This window comes from Centroberyx affinis, unplaced genomic scaffold (genome assembly GCF_046629955.1).
Source record: "Centroberyx affinis isolate AG114_WGS23_722 - 3 ecotype Tasmania unplaced genomic scaffold, CSIRO-AGI_Caff_v1 ptg004087l_1, whole genome shotgun sequence".
NCBI lineage: Eukaryota > Metazoa > Chordata > Actinopteri > Beryciformes > Berycidae > Centroberyx > Centroberyx affinis.
The window spans coordinates 266,053-287,214 of record NW_027281872.1 but is presented as its reverse complement, the minus strand read 5'-3'; the positions used below and the strand labels follow the sequence as shown (position 1 = coordinate 287,214).

The 21,162-nt window shown below is 42.4% G+C and overlaps 3 protein-coding genes and 1 long non-coding RNA gene across 4 annotated transcripts in view; 2 read left to right on the top strand and 2 right to left on the bottom strand.

Moving 5' to 3' along the window:
- The first annotated feature begins 1,299 nt into the window (after positions 1-1,299).
- On the top strand, positions 1,300-3,742 carry LOC139663676 (uncharacterized). Its single transcript, XR_011696726.1, has 6 exons — positions 1,300-1,514; positions 2,383-2,469; positions 2,589-2,620; positions 2,960-3,052; positions 3,358-3,433; positions 3,638-3,742. It is a non-coding gene; the product is annotated as an uncharacterized lncRNA (long non-coding RNA).
- A 232-nt stretch (positions 3,743-3,974) lies between these two features.
- On the bottom strand, positions 3,975-9,304 carry mtfr2 (mitochondrial fission regulator 2). The gene is made up of 8 exons (XM_071542390.1): positions 9,179-9,304; positions 8,748-8,928; positions 8,353-8,457; positions 7,452-7,576; positions 7,161-7,369; positions 6,653-6,995; positions 5,600-5,783; positions 3,975-5,201 (listed from the first exon to the last, which is right to left on the bottom strand). The coding sequence occupies exons 2-8, from the start codon at positions 8,817-8,819 to the stop codon at positions 5,157-5,159; spliced, it is 1,083 nt and encodes a 360-aa protein (XP_071398491.1). The 5' UTR covers positions 8,820-8,928; positions 9,179-9,304; the 3' UTR covers positions 3,975-5,156.
- Positions 9,305-9,481: 177 nt separating this feature from the next.
- Positions 9,482-12,711, top strand: armc1l (armadillo repeat containing 1, like). Its single transcript, XM_071542389.1, has 7 exons — positions 9,482-9,514; positions 9,923-10,092; positions 10,276-10,367; positions 10,735-10,918; positions 11,476-11,592; positions 11,800-11,874; positions 12,051-12,711. The coding sequence occupies exons 2-7, from the start codon at positions 9,940-9,942 to the stop codon at positions 12,243-12,245; spliced, it is 816 nt and encodes a 271-aa protein (XP_071398490.1). The 5' UTR covers positions 9,482-9,514; positions 9,923-9,939; the 3' UTR covers positions 12,246-12,711.
- A 138-nt stretch (positions 12,712-12,849) lies between these two features.
- Positions 12,850-21,162, bottom strand: part of map7b (microtubule-associated protein 7b) — a 30,895-nt gene continuing 22,582 nt past the window's right edge. The window contains exons 9-19 of the mRNA XM_071542385.1: positions 20,651-20,799; positions 19,261-19,400; positions 18,649-18,887; positions 17,787-17,937; positions 17,491-17,659; positions 17,258-17,362; positions 17,112-17,162; positions 16,966-16,999; positions 16,202-16,334; positions 15,551-15,738; positions 12,850-15,176 (exon numbers count right to left, since the gene is read on the bottom strand). Of these exons, the coding sequence (XP_071398486.1) occupies positions 15,166-15,176; positions 15,551-15,738; positions 16,202-16,334; positions 16,966-16,999; positions 17,112-17,162; positions 17,258-17,362; positions 17,491-17,659; positions 17,787-17,937; positions 18,649-18,887; positions 19,261-19,400; positions 20,651-20,799 (1,370 nt within the window). The 3' untranslated portion in view covers positions 12,850-15,165. The remainder of the gene's footprint in view (positions 15,177-15,550; positions 15,739-16,201; positions 16,335-16,965; positions 17,000-17,111; positions 17,163-17,257; positions 17,363-17,490; positions 17,660-17,786; positions 17,938-18,648; positions 18,888-19,260; positions 19,401-20,650; positions 20,800-21,162) is intronic.

Below are 21,162 nucleotides of genomic sequence, written 5' to 3'. Positions count from 1 at the left end.
CACACACACACACACACACACACACAGACACACACACACACGTTTTCAAAAAATTCAAATGTCAAAAATGTTATATGGTGGACCTTGCTCCTGGACCTTGAATATGGTGACATTTTGTAGTGTGTGTCCAGCCAAAGCTGTCATGGTTGTGACTTTTGCCCTGTCTAGGTTTTGTATTTCTTTGTGTATTTCTTTGTGTGTTTTCCTGTCTAGTTCTTTTAGTTCTTCCTGTACCATGTTTCCTGTCTGCTCCTGTTTCTAATTTGTAATAACCCCCATGTGTAGCCTATATTAGTCTTGGTCCCCAGTCAGTCTTTGTTGGATCATTGTGTTATGTTTGTGTCAGTTTGTGTAGAGCTCTTGTTTATGGGTTTTCTGTGTCACCTGCTATCTGTTCAATTAAACACCCAGTCCTGGGGGCTTTGATCACAACCTGCCTCGCTGTCCTGCGTTTGGGTCTTCACCACACCTACCCGTGACACAAAGCATGCTGGATACCACACAGTAGGACACACAGGTGAAATGGCACATGATCTAGAAAGAATACAAAGATGTATTCCAGCTTACATGATGTTACAGTAGGAGAGGAAGAAGTAAGTTAGAAAGTAATGTTTGTTTTAAGTATACTTAAAGCTGCAGTATATGCAACTTTTTGTCATTAAAACAACAAATAAATAGGCTTTATTACACAGTACCTGTCTGTGTGTGACCCTGTACATGCCTGAATCCCCCGTTGTTTTGGGACGGGACGTATACCATTTGATGTGGGCACGGCCAACGGTGAGCGGTGTTGTGGCTATCAAGGTGAGGCAGGAACCCCATAGCAACAACAATGATGGAGGAAGGCAGTAGCACTTTTTTCACCGCCTCACAAGTTCATTTGACATCTCAAGCTATCCCAACAGGCAGCGCACAGCGATCCATCACTTCTCATGGAAATTTGCTTGCAGATGTGGCTTCGCCCTTGGTATAGATGCTGCTTCATTGCAGACAGCTCATCCAGTTGAGTGACAAATGTTAGGGCTGGGACTTGACCAACTGAGAGGAGGGCGGGACTAACAAAACACTTTAAGTAAATATTGTCCCACTTTAACAAACATGGACTAAGCCTTGTCTAAGACAATTTTTTGGTTTATATAGAACTAGGCTTAATCCATGTCAACCATGCAAGTGCTTTTTCTTACTTTGTGGAGGACAGTGGAGCATGCAGTGATGATAAGAGAAGAGGGTGTTACTTCACGGGTGAAGTTTCCTGTAAATGAGAAATGAGACTCTGCGCTGTGGTGTATATAGGGAAAACAACCAAATGATCCACACATAGGTTTCAGTCTTGATCATACCCCGGTATAGCTTATGCTGTGAGAAAGATTCAGAATGTAGACATCTCTAATCCAACCTACACGGATAAATGTTACTTACATCTCTCTTTTACAAATGAGATGGGTTTTTTTTTTATATGGACGATAGAAAAGCCAAAATAATCAACTTTCTGTACAAAGGCATCAAAAAAACAGGTAAGGTTATAAGGTTTTTTAGGGTACAATTTTTCAACAAATTAATAGAAAAATTGACAACTTAATGTACTTTATTTTGGAACACAGGTTGAATCAGTATATTGGTATTATGTAATTTGACAAGTTAATTAAAATGAATTGACTTTGTGGAAAATTAAATAATCTTTATACTTTTTTGGAGTATGGAACATACAGTTCCATACAGGCAGTAACCAAATCCAGTCTTCCACAAAGACATCGCAGTGAATGCCATTTTTTAAAAAAAAAGCATAATTTAGTTTACAACATAACATCATATTATAGATTATTCCTTCTGTGATAAAAACAAAAAATGGTAAAAACCCAAATAGAAAAAAGGTTAAATAACCCAGGCCATGCAAGGGGTTTTATAAGAACATTGCATTTTGAAATTTGCAGCTCTGACTGCACTGTACGTAGAATTGTGCGCTATTGACGTTGAATGCGCTGAATGCGCTGAATGCGTAATGACGTATGGACAGTCTGCGTAACAAAAACATAGACCACCGAAAACAAAATGTCTGACCTTGTGTTTAATCTGAAAAGCGTATGTATCTTTAAACGTTTTACACAAAAATTAGTTTTAACATACAAGTGTTTGGTACGGAGCAAAGTATGTCAAAGTACTGCAACACTGGAAGTTATTATTAGTATTTACGTGTGGATTCAATTGTCTATGGAGTGTGATCGTTTGATAGCGATGATAGCATTGTTAGCAAGTGGGCTACATCGGGGCTAAATTATTATAAATTGGAGGTTGGTATGGTAGTATGGTATGGTATTGTAATACAGGCAGTACATGACACATTTCACCTTTAACTTTTAAAATGCACTTTTTATGATACTGCAGGTCAATGTCGCTATCCAATGTGTTGACAATGCTGCTGGAAATCCTGCGGTGGTGGTATATGGCAACCAGACATTTTCCTTTAAACACGTGAGTTTACCACCAACTAGTTTCAAGTACACATTCAACCTTGAAATAAACTGATTTTATATTGTGTATAATTTTTTCTGTATTTTGCGTTATATGTGTTTTGCTTCTTGCATGAGCAGGTGGCGTGTGGTGGTGGACAAGGCCCTCACAGGTTAGTGTCGTTTTATTATGGTTGCACTATACTATTACATTTATATAAACTGCCTTTGAATCTACATCTGTCATATCACCTTCTGATGCTATACAAAAAGATAAAAAGCTGATGACTGGTCGGTATATTCTTGCTGATGTATGGTGGTGGTGCCTATTTGCCTTTTAAGCTTACATGATGAAGGTGTAATGACCGAAATGTTGTTTGTTTGTGAGTATAGTGAGTGAGATTGTGTGAGTATAAGTGATGAGACAGTCTGTGGGAAGTCTTGCTCTTTTAGCCTTTTGATGTTATAAATCTGTCTAATTTGCTCGTCTCTGTGCAAATGTTTTACTTTAGCTCTGTGAGACCTTTCCAATCCCCCTGTGGTGAGGATGAAGAGACTCCCATGGAGATCGATCAGCCACGCATTATCAATCAGTCCCAGGCCGGGTAAGAATGGCTGTGGGTCTTCTCTCAGTCTATGCAAATTTTGTTGATACTCCGATTGTTAATTGAATGTATGTGTCCAAAAATGGAGCGAGAAGAAAATTCAATGCCACCACAAATACCCTCACAGTGTGGTTGTAAGGATGCACATCTTCCTACCAAATTATTACATGCTTATGGAAAAGTCTAAGAATATTGCTCATAGTCAGATTCCTATGGTCATACTGGAACTGATTGTCTGACTTAGTGGAACAACGGTAGAGGTTGTAATTGAGTTATTAAAGGTAAACACTATCTTCACCATGCAGTTATGTGAGACCTTCGGACTCCCGCGCTGAAGCAGAGACACCCATGGAGGTCGACCAGAAGCTGTGAACTATGATGGTGAGCAAGAGAAGATCTCCAGTCAGGTGATCCCAAAAGCTTCTTAGATCATGTTTACCACATGTGCTTTTGGGAAACCCACCACTGGTCTGTAAAGTTCTCATGCAGTATTACAGCGAAGCACTTAAAGCTCTCCAGCAGTTTTGTTGCCCTCTAATGATCTCTCTACTTTTTCTCTCACCCCCCCCCCCCCATCTTTTCTAGACTACTTGAACTACCACAGTGGACATTGTGGTACTTCCATGCCATTATTGGAAATGCCATGGACGTGTTATTTAAAATTGACTAAATAAATCTATGCAAAAATGAGTGTAATGGTATTTTTTAATAATATGGGTGGATTTTGCATCAGACACTGTAAAAACAACAAAACAGTGAGGTATCGACACCAGCATTTCACTCATAGATAGGCCTGCTAGTTTATTGATTTTGAAAACAGTGAAATATTTGATTAGTGAGTGGATGTAAAATATTCATAGACATGACACGATTCCAGTTTAAGACATAGTTCTATTGGAATCAGTCAGGAGAAATTTGCATCACAGAATATCAAGTACAGGGACACTCACACATTTCCTTCTCTGGTATTTAGATTATCATAGAAGGATGGGGAAAGGACCAAAGGCAAAAGGAATAAAGATGGGAACATCTACTATTTGGTGGACACTTTTATAGGTATTTACACTGTAAAAGCAGCTAGAAAACAGTTTTCTCTTTGTGACACTCATACAAACACACATTCTGTCTGACCAGAGCTACCTGTAAAATGTCTGTATGTGGCTCTGTGTCAAACAAGCAAACCAACAACCTGAGATATTCAATATTCCCAATGAAAAGAGGACAGCGCTTTCTTAGTTTGGTGTTTAATTGTTATTTCTGAAGTCCTACAATTTACACACACATATCAAAATGTGAATAGAAAAATGGGACACTCTGCAGCCCCATCAAAATTGGCTTCACAGACCATCAAAGAATGCCCAAATACCAATAAGCCTCTGTGCCAAAATGAAAAGATGTATCTATATGTTACTGAAAAAAAAAACGTTTTAGTTTGTCTAATACAGTACAAAGTGTCTAATATAAGGCTAGCAGGGTTAACTGGATTTGGGCACAAATTGAAATTAGGGAAATATGAAAATAAGAACAATCGACATTGATCAGTGCACTTGAACCAGGGCAGCAGCAAAGTAAAACACAAACATGAAATAGCAGTTGCATAGAATAGAGCTACATGAATGTCAATACCCACAGTAGAAATGTATTCATTTAACTTAGTTGAAGCAAGAATAAAGGCCTCAGTAAGCAAGTAGAAATTTCAGAAAACATTAAGGCAGGTATGACACGCTACAAGCTAACCTGCTTCATTACATTATTATACTTTTCCTTTAAACAGGAGCTCAGCACACAAAGAGAGAACAACACTGTGACCCAACTGTACAAAAACAAAATTACTGTACCAAAAATCTTATTTACAGCAATGACTGCAAGTAAAAAAAAACATACATTCAAAAGTTCCCGACACAACAGAGACACCTCATGACAACATGGCAAAAAATACTGTGTTCTATGCAAGAGTTACACTCTCCCACGATGAACAAAAAACAGTATGAAAATGACAGGCAAGTCAGCAGCTGCAGTAGTAATCTGTTAGTGAGGCACATCTGGGGGAGCTGTGACTGGATGACGGGACGGTTGACTCATGAGAAGTTACGGTTCAACAAGGTCACAGGTGGAGGCGTCCCTGGCTGCGTCTGGTGTGCTGAAGAACCTGAACAGAACAGAAGCGTCAGGTTAGGGAAGACTGCTTAAACTACGCTATACTGTATTTATTACTTTTGAAATTGCAACGGGTGTTTTTGTTCCAAAACAGAGTATGGGCTGGGCGGTGAGTTTTAAAAGGCATTAATCTCAACATGTGAAAGTAATCGCTACTAGTGATCAAAAACCCCATCAAACCCCTGCAGATATATTATTGTCATTTTGTGCAAAGGGCCAGTAAAAACTTTACTTATTGCTCCTTTAAGGTATTGTACTGCATTGTGGTACTGTTATTTTGTTAAAAGGCTCCTGGAACTACATTAATAGTGTCTAAAAACAATTCACAATATTTAATATACATACAGAAACTGTGTGAGCTGCATTAAATAACTGCATTAGAATACTAACCCGGGGCGTTTCTGGACTGCCAAATGGAGATAGTTCAAATGAATTCTCTTTGTCGGAGGAGTTGTTGTGGTGATGCTGGGAAAACTTCTTCCTTAGTGCTTCAGCGATAAGAGCCGCCGGGTCGCTGAGCAACGCTGCGCCCCCCTTACTGCGCCTCCTCCTGACCGGTGTGCCCCCTGGTGACCTACGGAGAGAGGAAGGGGAAATATCAGGAGACAATTGCTGTAAAAACATTATCACATAAAAACCAAACATTGTGATGGATATCAAATAAATAAATAAATGAATAAATGATTTTTTTCCATTCATTCATTTATTCAGGCACAAACAGATAAACAAATGGACCTGAGGGTCGACGCAATTTATCCTGCAATGTGAACACACTATAAACTGACCTATTGGTCCAATAACAGTTTTTCAAAAGTGTTTGACTTTGTTGTACACAGAGATACACTGCTTGTTTAAAATGGAGGAGACTAATGTCTGGAAGTGAGACAAACAGGAGATAGAGACTCATGAAGAAGTCATCAGTGTGGTCCTTCGACTGCAAATCAATGTTAATCATGTAATCAAAGCCAAAAGCAAAAATATACTGATGTTGTCTTTTAATGTCTGTAAAGAATTGTTAATGTCCTCGGCCTATAGGTTGTAGACCACATGCTGCGTCACACTGACCGTGCCTACTAGGGTTAGAACAATATATTTGTTTGCTGATCGGGACAATATTGGTCGTTGAATAAAAAACAGATATTGGCCAGTTGTTGATATGATGGAGGTGAAGATATGACTTTACTCCACAGCTTCAGGGGTGAGTCTGTAAAACCTGCAATGAAACCTGCTTCATGCTGTCTTAAGGAGCTGCTAACCCACCTAAAAATAATTTTCAATTTTTTTCAATAGTTTTTTCAGAGTTTCCAATAACAAGAATACAGTTGTGGAGGAAACACTGAATCCTTGCAACTTTTTGGCACAAAAAGGTGACATTTTAAGATATTGAATATCGGCACAAAATATCAGCAGCTTCAAATCCATACTGTTCAAATTAATGCCTACCTCTCCACTGTGCGCAATTTAACTTGATTCAAGTCCTTCAGTACATCCAGCATGGAGGGGATCCCCTTAGCCTGTGAACCCCTGGTTTGGCCCGAGTCCTGGGACTTGAGCTGACCACCCTGACTCAGCGCCGGACCTTTCCCCTGGACATGGGGTTTGTCCGCATTCCTGCGCTGGCGGATCAGGTCCAACACGGATGAATTCTCAGTGGAGGAGCTGGGGCAGGGGGGAGGTAGAGGAGGGGGAGGAGGAGGAGGAGGAGGAGGAGCGGGACAGCGAGGTGTGGAGGTCAGAGCTGGAGGTGGAGGAGGAGTGTCTGGGGCATTCTGGGAAGGGGTTAAACCTAAACAAAATGTTGAGAGGGGGAAGAAAGGGATGATGAACTATTGAATTTTCTTAAATGATGCAAGTAGCAGTATACAGAACACATGATAAGTTGTGTGAGGTGTGAAAAGAAGCTGAGAATGAGGTACAGATGTTATGTGTGTGTCCGTCCTCGTCCCTGTACCTGAAGCTGGCGCTGCTGTAACGATCATTGCGATCTGGGCTCGTAGTTTGAGCAGCTCGTCCTCCAGGGCTGTGATCTTCCTCAGGGCATCCGGCTCCGCCTTCTGCCTCAGAGCCATGCCTCCTCTCTGGACTTGATTCAGGGCCATGCCTGGGTCTCTCACCCCATTCCAATTTACAGTACTTTGCTTCGTTGGAGGCAGTTGGTTCCTAAGGAGATCATATAGCAGTTATTTTATATTACAATATTCCTGTCTGTTCCAGTCTGTTTTGTGTCTATTTGTATTTTTACCTGATTTTAGCAAAGTTGTCCCCCTCATCCTCCGCCACCCACAGCACATCAGCAAATGAGGGGATGGCAGGAGCATCCACAGTAATGTCAACATATCCATGGGGTCTATAGGTGTGAAGAGGGATCTGAAGACAAAACAAGGAGGACAAGGAGGCATTACAAACTGTGACACTGAATACATGGCTAAAAATTATGACAATGTTTTTTGATGGATGATAATAATTATATATGTTTTAAATAATAATACAATAAAACTCTTAGTAGGGCTGGATGATATTGCCAAAAATTGTATTATAATATATTTGTATATTGACTTATATAGCTTAGTATTAAAAATATGTTACAAATAATAATATATAATTAAGTCCTCTTGAAAGCAAGGCTACGGCCAAAAATGTTATCGCAATGTGTTTTTGTAACATATTGATCAATGGCGGGAGAAAAGTGTCAATTGTCGGTGGACTGTGTGCATGACTCTTCAGATGGAGGGATGCAAGGAGGGAAAAGGGAAAAGAGAAAGGTGCATCGCTGCACAATTGGATGTCTTTTCGAGTGTGTGTGTCATGTTGACACAAATTAATTTCAGACATTGAAACTGAGCACTGTGGATCAAACTAGGGTATAGTATTCATCTGTTTAGAAAGCATTATGTGACAAACCATTTGGATTTGGTTACATTTTGTCTTGGTTAGTGTTGTTGTAAGCAAGCAGCTGTATGTCAGTTACATACAGCCACTTGTTTTGCTGTGTTGAATTTGATTTGGTCCAGGTAAAGACAAAAAATAATTGAATCGAATACAAATCTAATACGCTTATCAGCTTTACTGTGGCAATTATCACTGTGAAAATGAACGACTGTTTCTGAGTGATGATCTTCAGTGTTTGAAAGCACTAGTTGTACCTGAAAGTGGACACGTGGGGTAGGTGTCAGTGGGAGGTTGGTCCCGATCATCCGCACAATGCTGCGATACTGACCGCACAGCTGACTGTCCCACACTGGAACCAGCTAGAGGCAAACACAAACATAAGACACACAGCTGTTGATCTGCAGTATCGCAAACACAGGAAATGTCACTCCCAAACTTTACTATACCAGTGAAACCTATGATGAAAATGTTCATCCTTAAACCTTCTCTCATTGAATTAACTTCTAGGGAGTGAAATAATGATGAAATTGCACCATTGCTCATTTTGCTGGGGGCCCCGGGGACCATTTGAAGGACCTCTGGAGGTCCCTGCACCACACTTTGGGAATCACTGTTCATAAAAAAGATAGGACTGTGTCTGATAACTTACCATGTCTGGAGGCACTCCAAAATACTCCAGGACGCAGCGCAGCACATCCAGAATATCCTCTAGTAAAGACATTGGAAGGGCTTTTTCATTTACCAGCTGACGACTGCAAAGGTTTCTGCTGACGGACTCGGTGAGAAGCCAACACCACGGGAAGGATGCGACTGAGTCACATACTTTACACCTGAAACAAGCAAAATACACAACACTTATGGTATGAAAACAGAGGGTCTTTTGGATATGTTAGTGTTTTACCCAAAAATCATGTGAATATCACTCGTGGATTAACGTTAAATTAGTAATCCAGCTGGTCAGGACACTGGTACCGCAGTAACGTTATGTCCGCAAGCTAAAAAGCTGCATGGATCATCAAAACACTAAAAACCCCGCCGCCAGGAAACATACAGAATGAATGGAAATAAGTGTATACGTACAGTGGAGTTTCCCTTGTCAAAACGTGTTCTCGTCGTTAAATCTGTCCGGAATACACATTATTAACAACGATGTACACTGTAACTGCAGACTATCGCTGAACTTGCGTTCTCGTTGCTCACGCGTCCAAGCAGAACGTCTGTGAAGTCAAATAAAGCCGCATCAGCAAAACCTGTCCTGGTTGGCTAGAAATACGGAACTGGTATGTGAACCAATGGGAGTGGGCGACCGTGCGACGTGACCAGCGACCGTTCGACCAATGGCGCTTCATGAAAAATTTGCACCAAATTTGTATTTTTGTCTGCACGAGCTGCTCTCTTCCGTGGTAAGGTAACAACGTAAGTGAATTTAACCTCATTTAATACAAAATTCCTGGGCATTTAAATTAATAATAACCGCATACAAACCGTTAGTTAGTTTCCGATGGGACAACGAAGCAGCTGAAGCGTTTGTAGTTAAGTTGGCAAGCTAGTTAACGTTTCAAAACTAGCGGTTAGCTAGCCGTTAGCTTGTCTAGCTAGCTTTTTAGCGTTAACGTTACGAATTGACAGCATATCCATGCCATTCTTAATTTAGCTCACTTAAGATTAGCAAGACATCTTGAATTTATTGATAGCTCACAGCAGCACCCAATCACAGCAGAGTTGTCAAGAGTTTGATAACTTCATAACAGTTAAGTTAGTTAAACATTGACGTAATGCTAAGCTAATGCCACAATTTATATCGCAGTCACTTTGACATTTCAGTTTCTGAGCTGGTAAAGATGATGGATGCGCTGTCAGTGGTGAGTCAGCTGCGGGACCTGGCCTCTGAGCCGCAGAACCGAGAGGCTATAGTCCAGGACCAGGGTTGTCTTCCCGGACTGGTTCTCTTCCTGGACCACCAGAACCCAGAAGTGCTGTTCGCCACTCTGCAGGTGGGTGGAAGAGGGTTTACTGGTGTAGAAGTGTTTGCTGGTAAAGAAATAAGTTAATGCCAGACAGGCCTGCAGAGGAAGTAATGATAGTTGTTATTTAATAAGGTCAGCATGAGCAGCTGGATGTACCTATTTGCAGACTACAGTGTGTATTTGTCCCACTTTTTCTCTCGCTGTTCTCAGACCCTGCGCTACTTGGCCGAGTTGTCTCCCAACATCCCCACCATGAAGAATGAACTGGGTATGATGGTGAGCTTGGAGAATCTGGTGGACAGGTGAGGAGATGATGGTCTTCACATTATCATGGTCAATCTTTTGTGGTGGCACATGTGTTTGTGTATTATTTAAATTATTTTTAAGCAGTTGTACATTCAATTTCCAATATTAGTTTTAGCAAAGTGCTACTGCATTCATTCCTCACTGATTTCAGTGAATGTTCTGTGATTCCTGTTTTTGTTATGATCATTTAATCCTTTAATGTTGTAGTACGGGTGGTAGAAAAACAACAAGAAACACTTCATGTTTATTAATTGTATTTTCATGACTGCATGTCTGCAACAGCTGAAATTCAGTTACCCTTAGATACAATACACCACTAACTCTAACAAGATTAATGTAGATCATCATTTTATTTCTATATAGGGTGGGCCTGACTATTGACATCACATCCTTGGCCAAGGAGGTTTATGGCATTCTGAGTGCGCCTGCCAACCCTGCACCCCGCACCCCTGAGAGGGAGAGGAGGAAGAAGTCACAGTTCTTCATCAACTCCTCCAGCAAGAAGGCCAAGTCTGTCACTCTGCACATCCAGGGACTGGACAGCACTGTGAGTAGGCAAGCACACCCAGATGACAGTATCGGACAAATTCTCCCTATAACCCACACAGCACACACTGATGTACTGTAGCATTGACAAAACATGAATATCCTTTTCAGATTTGACAGAATCACACAGCTTGAACCATAATCCCCCATGAACTGAGTTGTTTGGCAACTGGCAAGGTATCTTATATAAGGTTCCCCAAAGAGATGCTAGATTAGCGGAGATAATAATTTAAAAATAGGCGCAATGATCCCAGTAAGTTACAGCAGTATCATGATAAAATTTGTTTGACTACTGTCACATTTCATCACTGTTTCTTTCCTTTTCATTTCCTCCTCCTCAAATGCTGTACGAGTTGCTGGTGTTGAGCTTTTGACCAGCATTGTCTCAACTTCCATAACTCTTGTCTGTTTCCCTTCAATCTGAGCCCCATGTCATGAACTGCACTCGGATTTCAGATTCTTACGCACGTCTTTTAGTATGTGATGAGCACTATAAGACTTGTGTATGTACTTAGTTACCATCTATGTACTAACACCACCTCTACTTGTTTTATTCAGGACCAGCGAGGCTTGTGTGAGGAGGCCCTTCTTGCGGTCAAAGGAGTGATCAGCTTCACCTTCCAGATGGCCTCCAAGAGATGCACCGTCCGCATCCGCTCAGACCTGCCCACTGAGGTAACACACAAAGACAACCATGTACTAACACTGTCTGCTTAGGACACTGCAGGCCTTTTCAGAATATCAGTTAATATTCAGCGTTTGTTTTAACAGTCACTAAGATACACTTGGTGCAGGAATCAGGAGTAAGAAAACCATGCGTCCGTTCTGATTGACGCTCATTAATCCCAGTAATCTCCTTCCTCTTTGCCTCTTCATTTGCAGAGTCTGGCGTCGGCCATCGCTGCCACCAAGGTGTTGTCAGCCCAGCAGGTGGTGAGGAATGAGGCAGGAGAAGAGGTGAGTAGTAGGGTTATCATGTGAACACACACTTTCTCCCTGTCTCTCTCTCTCTTTCTGTTGAAGAATAGATAGTATACATTCTGAAGATCCTCTGGAGAATATCTCATGAATCACTAATTCCACTTTTAAACACTTTTCCCTCATCCTGTCTCCTTCCATTACGGGTTCTTCAGGTTCTTATCCCTCTGAACCCGTCTGGAGTGAAGGTGGAGCAGAACGCAGCTCTTCCAGACTATCTCCCAGAGGAGGAGGAGAGCCCAGAGAGGGAGGCGGACCGCGCCATCTCCCGCACCACAGCCAAGGATGATTCCAGTGGAAGCTGGCTCAACGCTGCTGCCGGTTTCCTCACCAAAACCTTCTACTGGTGAAATTGGAGCACTCTGATGGTACCGATATAACTGAAATTCCAGAGACCCGAGTTGTTCCAATACACTCCTCACTGGTGACTACTCGTGTTATTTCACTGGACATGACTAGCTGTTAGTAAACAACAGGACTAGATTCTGGCTTTTTGTGCATGTTCAGGAACTCAACCAGTGTGCCATTACTTCCTATGGATATCTACAAATCATCAACACAAAAACACTTAGTTCTCGGATCTAGCTCTGCTTTTTGAGTTTAACTGAGTCCCATCCACTTTTGGTGATTTTTGTGGTGTTACACAATGCTGTTTTCTATCCAATGTCACTGGCGAATGTAAATATTTTTGTCTTCATTTTCAAGTCATCTATTTTTCCATGCTTGTAACTCTTCATTTTCTTTGTACGTTGTTTGTTTTGTTTCAACTATTCACTACTTTTCCATACAGGTGCAACTATATTTGAATGTCTAAATGTCCTGTACTAGTTGCTTTGATTTATTCTGAAATAAATCTACAAAATATTTCTACATGCTTTTAATGTGCATTGTGAGTTTGGATCTAAAAATAGCAGACAAAGGAATCTTTGCAGAACACAACAGCATCGATCCAGACAAAATTTGAATTCTTTATTAACATGCCATACAGTACAGCTGGAACAGTTGGGAGACGATTTCTGCTGGGACTGGTTAGAAGAACTCATCCCATGGTCTTCAACCCTTTTCCTCTAAAGTAAAAGGCTAGTTAGTTTTCAAAGCTTTGTGGTCAGTCTTAGTAAAATATATTTTGTCATTTATACATAATTTATAGAATATCTATGTATAACTTATTTACTTTATGCATTTAAACCCCTTCCATTCAGAGGTGTCTGCTCTGGAAACTTATTTTACAAATCATATTGCCTGTGTTACAGCAATATAGTTGCAACTTAGATAATTAACATATTGGTAACAGCATGATGAACAACCAGTAGTACATAACCTAGACATGGACAATCTTTCTGAAATTTCCTTCCATTTTGGTGATACTGCAAAATATCAGAAAAGGAACTGGTATAAGTGCAAAGCTTTGAGAACCAAGTGCTAGTAGCAGCAATGGGAGCTATTGTGTAAAAAGATGGAAATCAAGATCTAATGGAGAGGATCATCACCAAGTCTGAATGAGACAACATCCTAAAAGAGAACTGTTGTGTTCCATTTCTTACTTTAATCCCCTCTTGTCTCCTTTCCTTTGTGAACAGCTGGGAGAAAGACCGATGGATTTACATGACACCCCATGTATGATAACATGGCGTGACGCCGACAAATTTACATAACATTCCATCATGAACTTTCACACATGAACAGACTGGTAAAGTCGTCAAGGAAGGGAAAAGGAAGCCACCGGTGAACATGGGCATGTGGTCATGATGTCAAAACTCATGTTGGGAGTGCATATCTCATATTCAGTGACTGGGGGTACAGACCCAAGTCCTAGAATCGCCTCATTCTTTCCATCATGTGGTAAGGCAAAGGAACATCAAAAGTAGCAGCATTTATTCTTAAATAAATCCTCAAATCAAAAGAATCGAGCAATCAGCTGGATCAGGTTATTTCAGAATTCATATCAATTTCGCTGGTAAATTATTTTAATCCATCTTGTAGTTGCTTGGCCAAAACGAAGGCCCCTATATTGCCCTTCCTATGGTACATAATCCTCCAATTTATGGTGACTATGCTACAGCAAAGTCCTCCAATGCTGCTCACTGCTGCTCATTGCTCTCAATGAGACAAGTCTGACAGGAAGACATATCATACATGGGCGGGAATTTTAGAGGCTAAATAAATGAAGGTAGGGGCAGGACCTTTTTATCAAAGCAAATCTGCACAAAGAACAGAAACGGAGGACAGAACGAGAAAGAAAGAAAAAAAATCACATCTTATCTTTACAGCAATTATATAAAACTAAATAAGGAAATCAGTAGTTTTCACGCTAATTCTCGGTTTACTGAGAGAACAGTACGTTTTTTTTTTTTTGTTGTTGATGTTGTTTAACTTCAACTCCACATGATAAACCAAACCCCCATGCCACCCCAACGCTAACCTCTAGGTTTAAACTCTGTAGACATAGCAGTAAAAATGTTACATAAAAGGAGACTTTCCAACTCCTGGAGGCATTTTACAACAAAGTTCATGCACCGATAACATTCCAAAGTTATGCCTTGAATTAACCGACAACGATATCCCGTCTCTTCTGTAACATTTCAAGAGAAATGTCTAAACCTTAGAATTATGAGGTTCCATTTAAAGAGAGCGAACGCATTAAGGAAACCTTGTAATTCTAAGGCCACGGTGTGAATTCCAGTTATAACGTCACATCGCTGATTCAGACAATCGGACTACGCTCTACAGCAACGAGAACTCTTCAAGTATCATGACAGAAGACTTTACAGCTGATCTCAGTTTACAGGTATTATTAGTCGCACGCACACACACACACACACACACACACACCGCCCCACAACAGTCACAAGGAGCGGGCCTTCATTGCCCTCCTGCGATTTCAGCACGCATTCATTTCAGAAATAGGGGAAGGTGGGGGGGTAGTAGACCAGAACAGCCGCACACAGAACATAATGACGAAGCGTAATCATGGTGAGAGATGGAGAGACGATCAGTTCCCCAGAGAACAGGTGGAGGGAAACGTTAACTTTCCCTCTGGAGATACTTTTTAAAGAGTTCTTTGGAGATGACCAGCTTTGGGGAAAATGGCTCTCTTCAGGGCGAGGGAGGGGTGAGAAAGTGGACCTCTGGAAGGGTCCGGCCGTGATGGTGCGAGTCCTTCCTGCGTTTCAGTCCCACATCTCTGCTTTCCTCCATCTCTCTCTCTCTCTGACCACCTCTCTTCCTGGCTCTCTGGTGTGTGGCATCATCTTAGTTCTCTCAGGGTCATCAGGCAACGTCTACAAACAAATAAAGAAATCACATCAGCTGTTATGAAGCCAATTGTCCATTTCAGCTGACAACATGGGAACAGTGTGCAAAGTTAAGAAGAAGAGGAAAGGTGGATAAAGGGTGGAGGAAGACACAAGGGGGAAACAAGACGTTTACCAATACACTGGATCTGGTTTAACTATCCCTTGTGGTATATAACAGTATCAAATTGTATGAGCAAACAGCTTAATTATGTAAGATGATGACACCAAGAGTGTATGACAACCTCTGCCTCCATAGCTACGCCATGCCATGAGAATAAAGTGGAGAAAGAGGTGAAGTAGTATAGGAAGACATTAAGTGCAAGAAGTGGAGGTGAAGTTGGAAGAGGGCGCTGGCTGACCTGTTCCCTGTTGGGCTGATATATCCTCCATGCTGCTGAGAGGCTTTAGGAGGCCGTTCTCCCTGAAGGCTATGACGGGAACTCTCTCCTCCTCTTCCTCCTGCTGCTGCTGCTGCTCCTCTCCCTCAGCAGGAGACAGCCTGGAGTGTGGAGGCAGTGCGATCACCTCCTCAAACTCACCGTTCTCCCTGAGAGACAGAGAGAGAGAGGGTAACATTAGGCTACATAGGGTTTAAAAGTGAAAGTTTAGCAGACGTCTATGTCTTAGACTATGTCTTCCGGGGTATATGAGAAAAAGAAAGCATTATCTTGTACATATGGACTTCTCTGGTGTGTATTTTTGATATTTACAGCTGTTAATGCATTGTTTAAATATGCAATACTGTATTTACTGCTTGGTCTAAAACAGGGCTATGTGAGAACTAATGCAGAGATTCAATGTTGAAATCATGTCTAATGCGTCACATAAAAGAAGGAACAAGGTAAAAAAAACTTTAAAACACTTAGCATAAGCTATTGCAGAGGTCAGTTTTGATATGATGATGATATTACCCTCATTATAATCATAGACACACTACTTAACAATTATGTCACAAATTACATCCCCAAAAAGACTGTCCATGGGGTAATATTTTTTCCATGCAGCCCTACCTCTGGTCAGGAGGGGTCAGTGTTGCGGTGCTGGGGTCAGGGTCGGGGTTGGAGGCTTGGTGGCCGTTGCCGTTGCTGTGTTGTGCTGCTGACACACTCACTGTGGATGGGCCTGGAGAGCCAGGGCTTACTGCTGGTGAGAGAAAACCAGAGGACCGGTCAGAAGCTGCACACACACAAATACACTGGATGTTTTTTAGTGTCAGACACTCTGAGTCAGTAGACTGGCTCTTGAACTTATTTCATCCTGTCAGCAGTTATAACCCATAACTTATAACTTATATCTAACTGTGCAATACCAATTTTTTTTGTGCAATAATTCAACTGCAATAATTCAACTGTGCAATACTTATTAATTATTTAATTATTTACACTGGTGTATGTATATATTGGAGTATGATGCATATTGTACAGAATTCTTATTTCTCTTATTTCTATATTATTATTATTATTTTTATTCTCATTGTTATATATTGTAGTATAATGCACATATTTTACATATTTCTTACTTTCGTATTTCTATTTTTCTTATAATTTCTTATAATTTCTCTACGCTTGTATATATTCACTTCTACAATGTGAGCAGCTGCAATGTAACCCAATTTCCCCTCGGGGATCAATAAAGTATTTCTGATTCTGATTCTGATTCTGATTCTGATTTTAACGCACAAACAGCAGAACCGGGGTAGGCCTGTATAATCCTGCAAGGATCAACCTTGTTCTTTTCTTTGACAAAATGAAGAAAGAGGGATGATTAAAGTTACCTGCATCGTCTCCATTCCTGTTAGGAGTAACTTTCTAGAGATGGGAAAGAAAACAAAGAGGGTCAAGGGTCAAGACAAACAAGGACTATCAATGGTTAGTCAGATATCTCTTAACTTCTTTTTACTTGTTTACTTCTGGACTATACCTTCTCTGCTGTGTCCGAACGCCTTGTTCTCTTCATGATCTCCTCTAGACGCTGGTGGATAAGAGAGGATGAAGCAGCATTTAGATTCTCTGTACAACATTATAAAAATGTGTCTATATGTGTGTGTTTGTGTGCGCACGTGTCACCTTCTTCCTCTCCAAGCGTTCAGCCTCCTCCTTCTGGAAGTGTTTCTCTCTCTCCTGCCTCAGTCGCTCCGCCTCCTCTCTCTGCCGAGACTCTTCCTCCTCTCTCTGACACACACACACACACACAAGTTTCATTGCACTGTAAGATTTCTGAAGCGCTGACGTTCAGTCTTTCGTTCTACACGTGCATGAAAGAGCATGAGAGTTCACAAAGTGTGTCCACTCTGTCTGACCTGTTTCTGGAGTCTCTCTGCCTCCTCTCTCTCTTTCTGAAGTCTCTCTTCCTCTGCCTTCCTCTCCTCCTCCTCCTTCATCTTCCTCTCCTCTGCCTGGCGCTGTGCCTCCTCCTCTCTCTTCGCTCGCTCCTCAGCCTTACGGCGAGCCATCTCCTCCTTGGCAAGTCTGCAGCGAGATACACACACACACACATATACATATTAATGAATTGCAGTCAAGACAGGAAAGGTGCACATTCTCCCTTGCACAAACTCTCTATCACACACACACATTCACATACAGCACCATGTACCTCTCCTGCTCCTCGTGTAGCCGGCGCTGCTCCTCCTCTCTCTCCCTCTGCTCGCGGGCCAGCCGTCGTTTCTCAGCCAGGATCCGACTTGCCTCCTCTGGGTCTGTAGTGCCCGCCGACGGCTTGTGGGCTGGGGGACTGCTTACAGACTCTGGAAGGCAACAGAATCGAAGGATTCACCACCTAATCTGATAAACTTTACAAAATATTGTCTATTATTACCAGCTGAGGACAAAATTCAGTCAAAGCAGTCGGTCAAAGCAGAGGGAAGCAAGAACATTTTTTCTATGAAATTAGTGGTGTGGTGGTAGGCACAATGAGCCATTTTATCAGAGGTGTAGTAGTACTATTTCTGGATTGATGTTCGCCTTACATGTCATTTCCTCTCCTAATATTTATATTCCAAAAACTGTCAGTAAACATCGTCTTGCTTGTTCAAGGATGTTGGCATCTGTGCTCTCTGCCACCTGTTGTTTTGTATGCACTTCCTGGTTGGATCTGGGTGCAAAATTTATTTTGATTTACATAGTCGCTCTATGTGGATTAGAGACACATTGCATATACACTTTGGCCCTGATTTACTAAAGCCTTTCATGGGTGCAAAAACCTTTAGCATGTGCAAAACCATGACGTAACTCCTGGTCAAGCAAATTGCCTTGCACCTATCACGAGTCTTTAGCGCTGACTTGCTACCCACTAAAGGATTTATTAATTCTGGGCCTTTGTTAATGTGGCCAAATATGTTTCTGACCACCTGGATTTTATGCGTTTTTGCTCTGTCTGAATACAATCTGATGACCCATGCGGCATGGGTCATCAGATTGTATTCAGGTGTAAAGCGGGTCGGAGAGTGGTAACTGACCGCTGGCTGCTGCTGGTGTCGTCTCCTCAGTACTGGTCTTGTTCTGGCCCAGCGGCTGAGGCCGAGGCTGGGGAGGGCTGAGGACCTGCTCTCCCTCCTCTCCCTGGGCTCTGGGGGGCGGAGAGGGGCGGGGGCTCTCCGGTGTGACCCTGACCGGACGCAGGTTCCCTGGGTCTTCTGCCCCGGGAGACTTCAGCAGCTTGGGGGTCGGGGGGCGCCCCGTCGTCTTCTGTGGAGGCCTGTGTGCAGGAGGAGAAGCAGCCGTTTAGTGCTACGATACCAGCCAAGATAACAGGGAACATGTTTTTACTAGGAGTTACTAGTGATGTGGCATTTTGACTGTGTTTCATGGAGTAGCATCTCGGTTTAGTAATGAAAAGATGTCGAGACTTTTTTCCAATTATTCATTTACAGAAAGTCACCTTTCCATGTCTCATTGAAAATTGTGTTTCTTTCATAACTTTTTAAACAAATGTGGCATGAAAACAACAGCTCTCACAGTCCCATTGTACATAAATATGCAATTTCTTCCCATTTCCAATCCTTAACGTAACAGAAATCTGCTTACCCTCCTCATTATGCCATTAGCTGTCATGGGTGTGTTTCTCCTACCTGCCAGGAGAGGGTGCTGTTACTTTGCTCTTCTTCTTGCCTGGTGATGAGGAGCGCTTGCTGGGGGGCAAAGTCAGAGCAGGAGCCAATGGGAGTGACAGGTTGCTCCATGACTTCCTGGCGAAGTCACGGTCCTTCTGCTGTTGACCAATGGCAGGGAGGGAGAGGGAGACAGAAAGAGTGAGTGAGAGAGAAAGAGCCAGACAGAGGGAGAAAGATGTGGCGATTGATAAAGAGTGTGTAATGGAATGAGAGAGCGAGGCGAACAGAATCAGATATATAAAAATCTAAATGGGCTTGAAACTTTTTCATGAACCCAAACCATTGTTTTTTAATAGCAGTAGCAGAATGCCACTGAAATAGTTTTGCAGTTTACGTCCTTAGCGACGCACGGGGTAATCGGCACAGTAGAAGAAGATCGTAACAGGATTAGACTGAGATGGCCGCTGCACTGCGTAACCTCTGGTACTAATGGTGCAAGGCTGTCACACCAATATTAAGAAACTTCTAATCGTCGTCACAAGCGAAAACTAAATCAACCTTCTTCAGACCAGCTCACAGGGAGTTTATCATGTCCTGTTTGTAGGTGAGGTAATAATCTCAGACACCAAGCCAAAACTCACAATAGCTTGATCCATCTATAGACATCAAGACTGACATTATGGTGAAGCTACAACTAAAAGTAATAATGGGATATAAGTGGTTGTCTCAGTGGTACAGAACTGGTTTGTGTGTGTGTGAGTGTGAGAGTGTGTGTGTGTGTGTCTGTATGTGTGATGCACAGCTCAGAAGATGCCCTGCTTTTAAGAACTTAATGGCATAAGCTGTGACACAGAGGCAGACAGATGGACAGTGGGTACAGCGGTGTGTATGTGTTAATGTGTGTGTGTGTGTGTGTGTGTGTGTGTGTGTGTGTGTGCGCGTGTGTGTGTAAAGAGCAGAGCGAGACAGACACTCTGATATATTGTGTCTGACTGATCTGGGACATCATCAACATGAAAATAGCAGAACTGGAGAAAGAATAGCAAGGAGTAGTGAGGCACTTATGTGCGTTACACACACACACACAGAACCAGCTTCACCCATATCTCTCAGCAGCACAAATATCACTCTAAACAGGTTTAAGGCAATATTTAATCTCATAATAAACACTGAAAACAGACAGCAAAATGAGTGTGCCTGCACCACACACACACACACACACACACACACACACACACACACACACACACACACACACACTACAGACACTCTTGGGTTCCTAGCATGTCTTGTGTAAACATAAGACCCTGGTTGATGACGTCACAGCTTACGGTTGTTTCAACTTCTTAATGGCGGTATTCTCTAGCGGCTCGGTCGAACGTGGGCGCAGGCTGATGACATCACGTACCTGCGCTGGTCCGGTGGTCCTCCTGCGGGCGACGGAGGAGGAGGAGGCCGCCGTCTCCCTGCAGAGGCTCCTGTCGTGGCTGCGGCAGTGGGGCAGCGGCTGGGCCTGCAGGGCCTTGAAGGACATGGAGCCCATGGGGTGGCAGGACACTGAGCGAGGACACACAGGCATGGCTACCGTGATGTACGAGGAGGGAGGGCGCAGTGTTTTGAGGAGGGGCGGGGCGGGGCGGGGGTTAGGATTTGGGGGACACCGGCAAGGGTTAGGTCAACAGGAGCGCGGAGCGAAGGATCGGGAAGGAGGAAGATGTTAAGATGAAAGAATAAATGGAAGGAAGACGCCGTGGGTTTGGTAGGAGGAGGAGGAGAAGGAGGAGGAAGGGTTTGAAGACCAGCGGAGGAAGGAAGGATGAAAAGAGGAGGTTTGGCGGAAACGAGAGAGAAGAAGAGAGAGAAAGAGAATGCATTAGCGCTACTGATTGGAAGCACAACTATTGAAGGATACTGCAACCA

Excerpts from the sequence above, each read along its gene's own strand:
- armc1l (XM_071542389.1), top strand. The coding sequence starts at position 9,940 with ATGATGGATGCGCTGTCAGTGGTGAGTCAGCTGCGGGACCTGGCCTCT. Across the intron at positions 10,093-10,275 it reads TGCTGTTCGCCACTCTGCAG|ACCCTGCGCTACTTGGCCGA; the intron begins GTGGGTGGAAGA and ends CGCTGTTCTCAG. Across the intron at positions 10,919-11,475 it reads TCCAGGGACTGGACAGCACT|GACCAGCGAGGCTTGTGTGA; the intron begins GTGAGTAGGCAA and ends TGTTTTATTCAG.
- mtfr2 (XM_071542390.1), bottom strand. The coding sequence starts at position 8,819 with ATGTCTTTACTAGAGGATATTCTGGATGTGCTGCGCTGCGTCCTGGAG. Across the intron at positions 7,370-7,451 it reads GACAACTTTGCTAAAATCAG|GAACCAACTGCCTCCAACGA; the intron begins GTAAAAATACAA and ends TGATCTCCTTAG. Across the intron at positions 5,202-5,599 it reads GCAGTCCAGAAACGCCCCGG|GTTCTTCAGCACACCAGACG; the intron begins GTTAGTATTCTA and ends TGTTCTGTTCAG.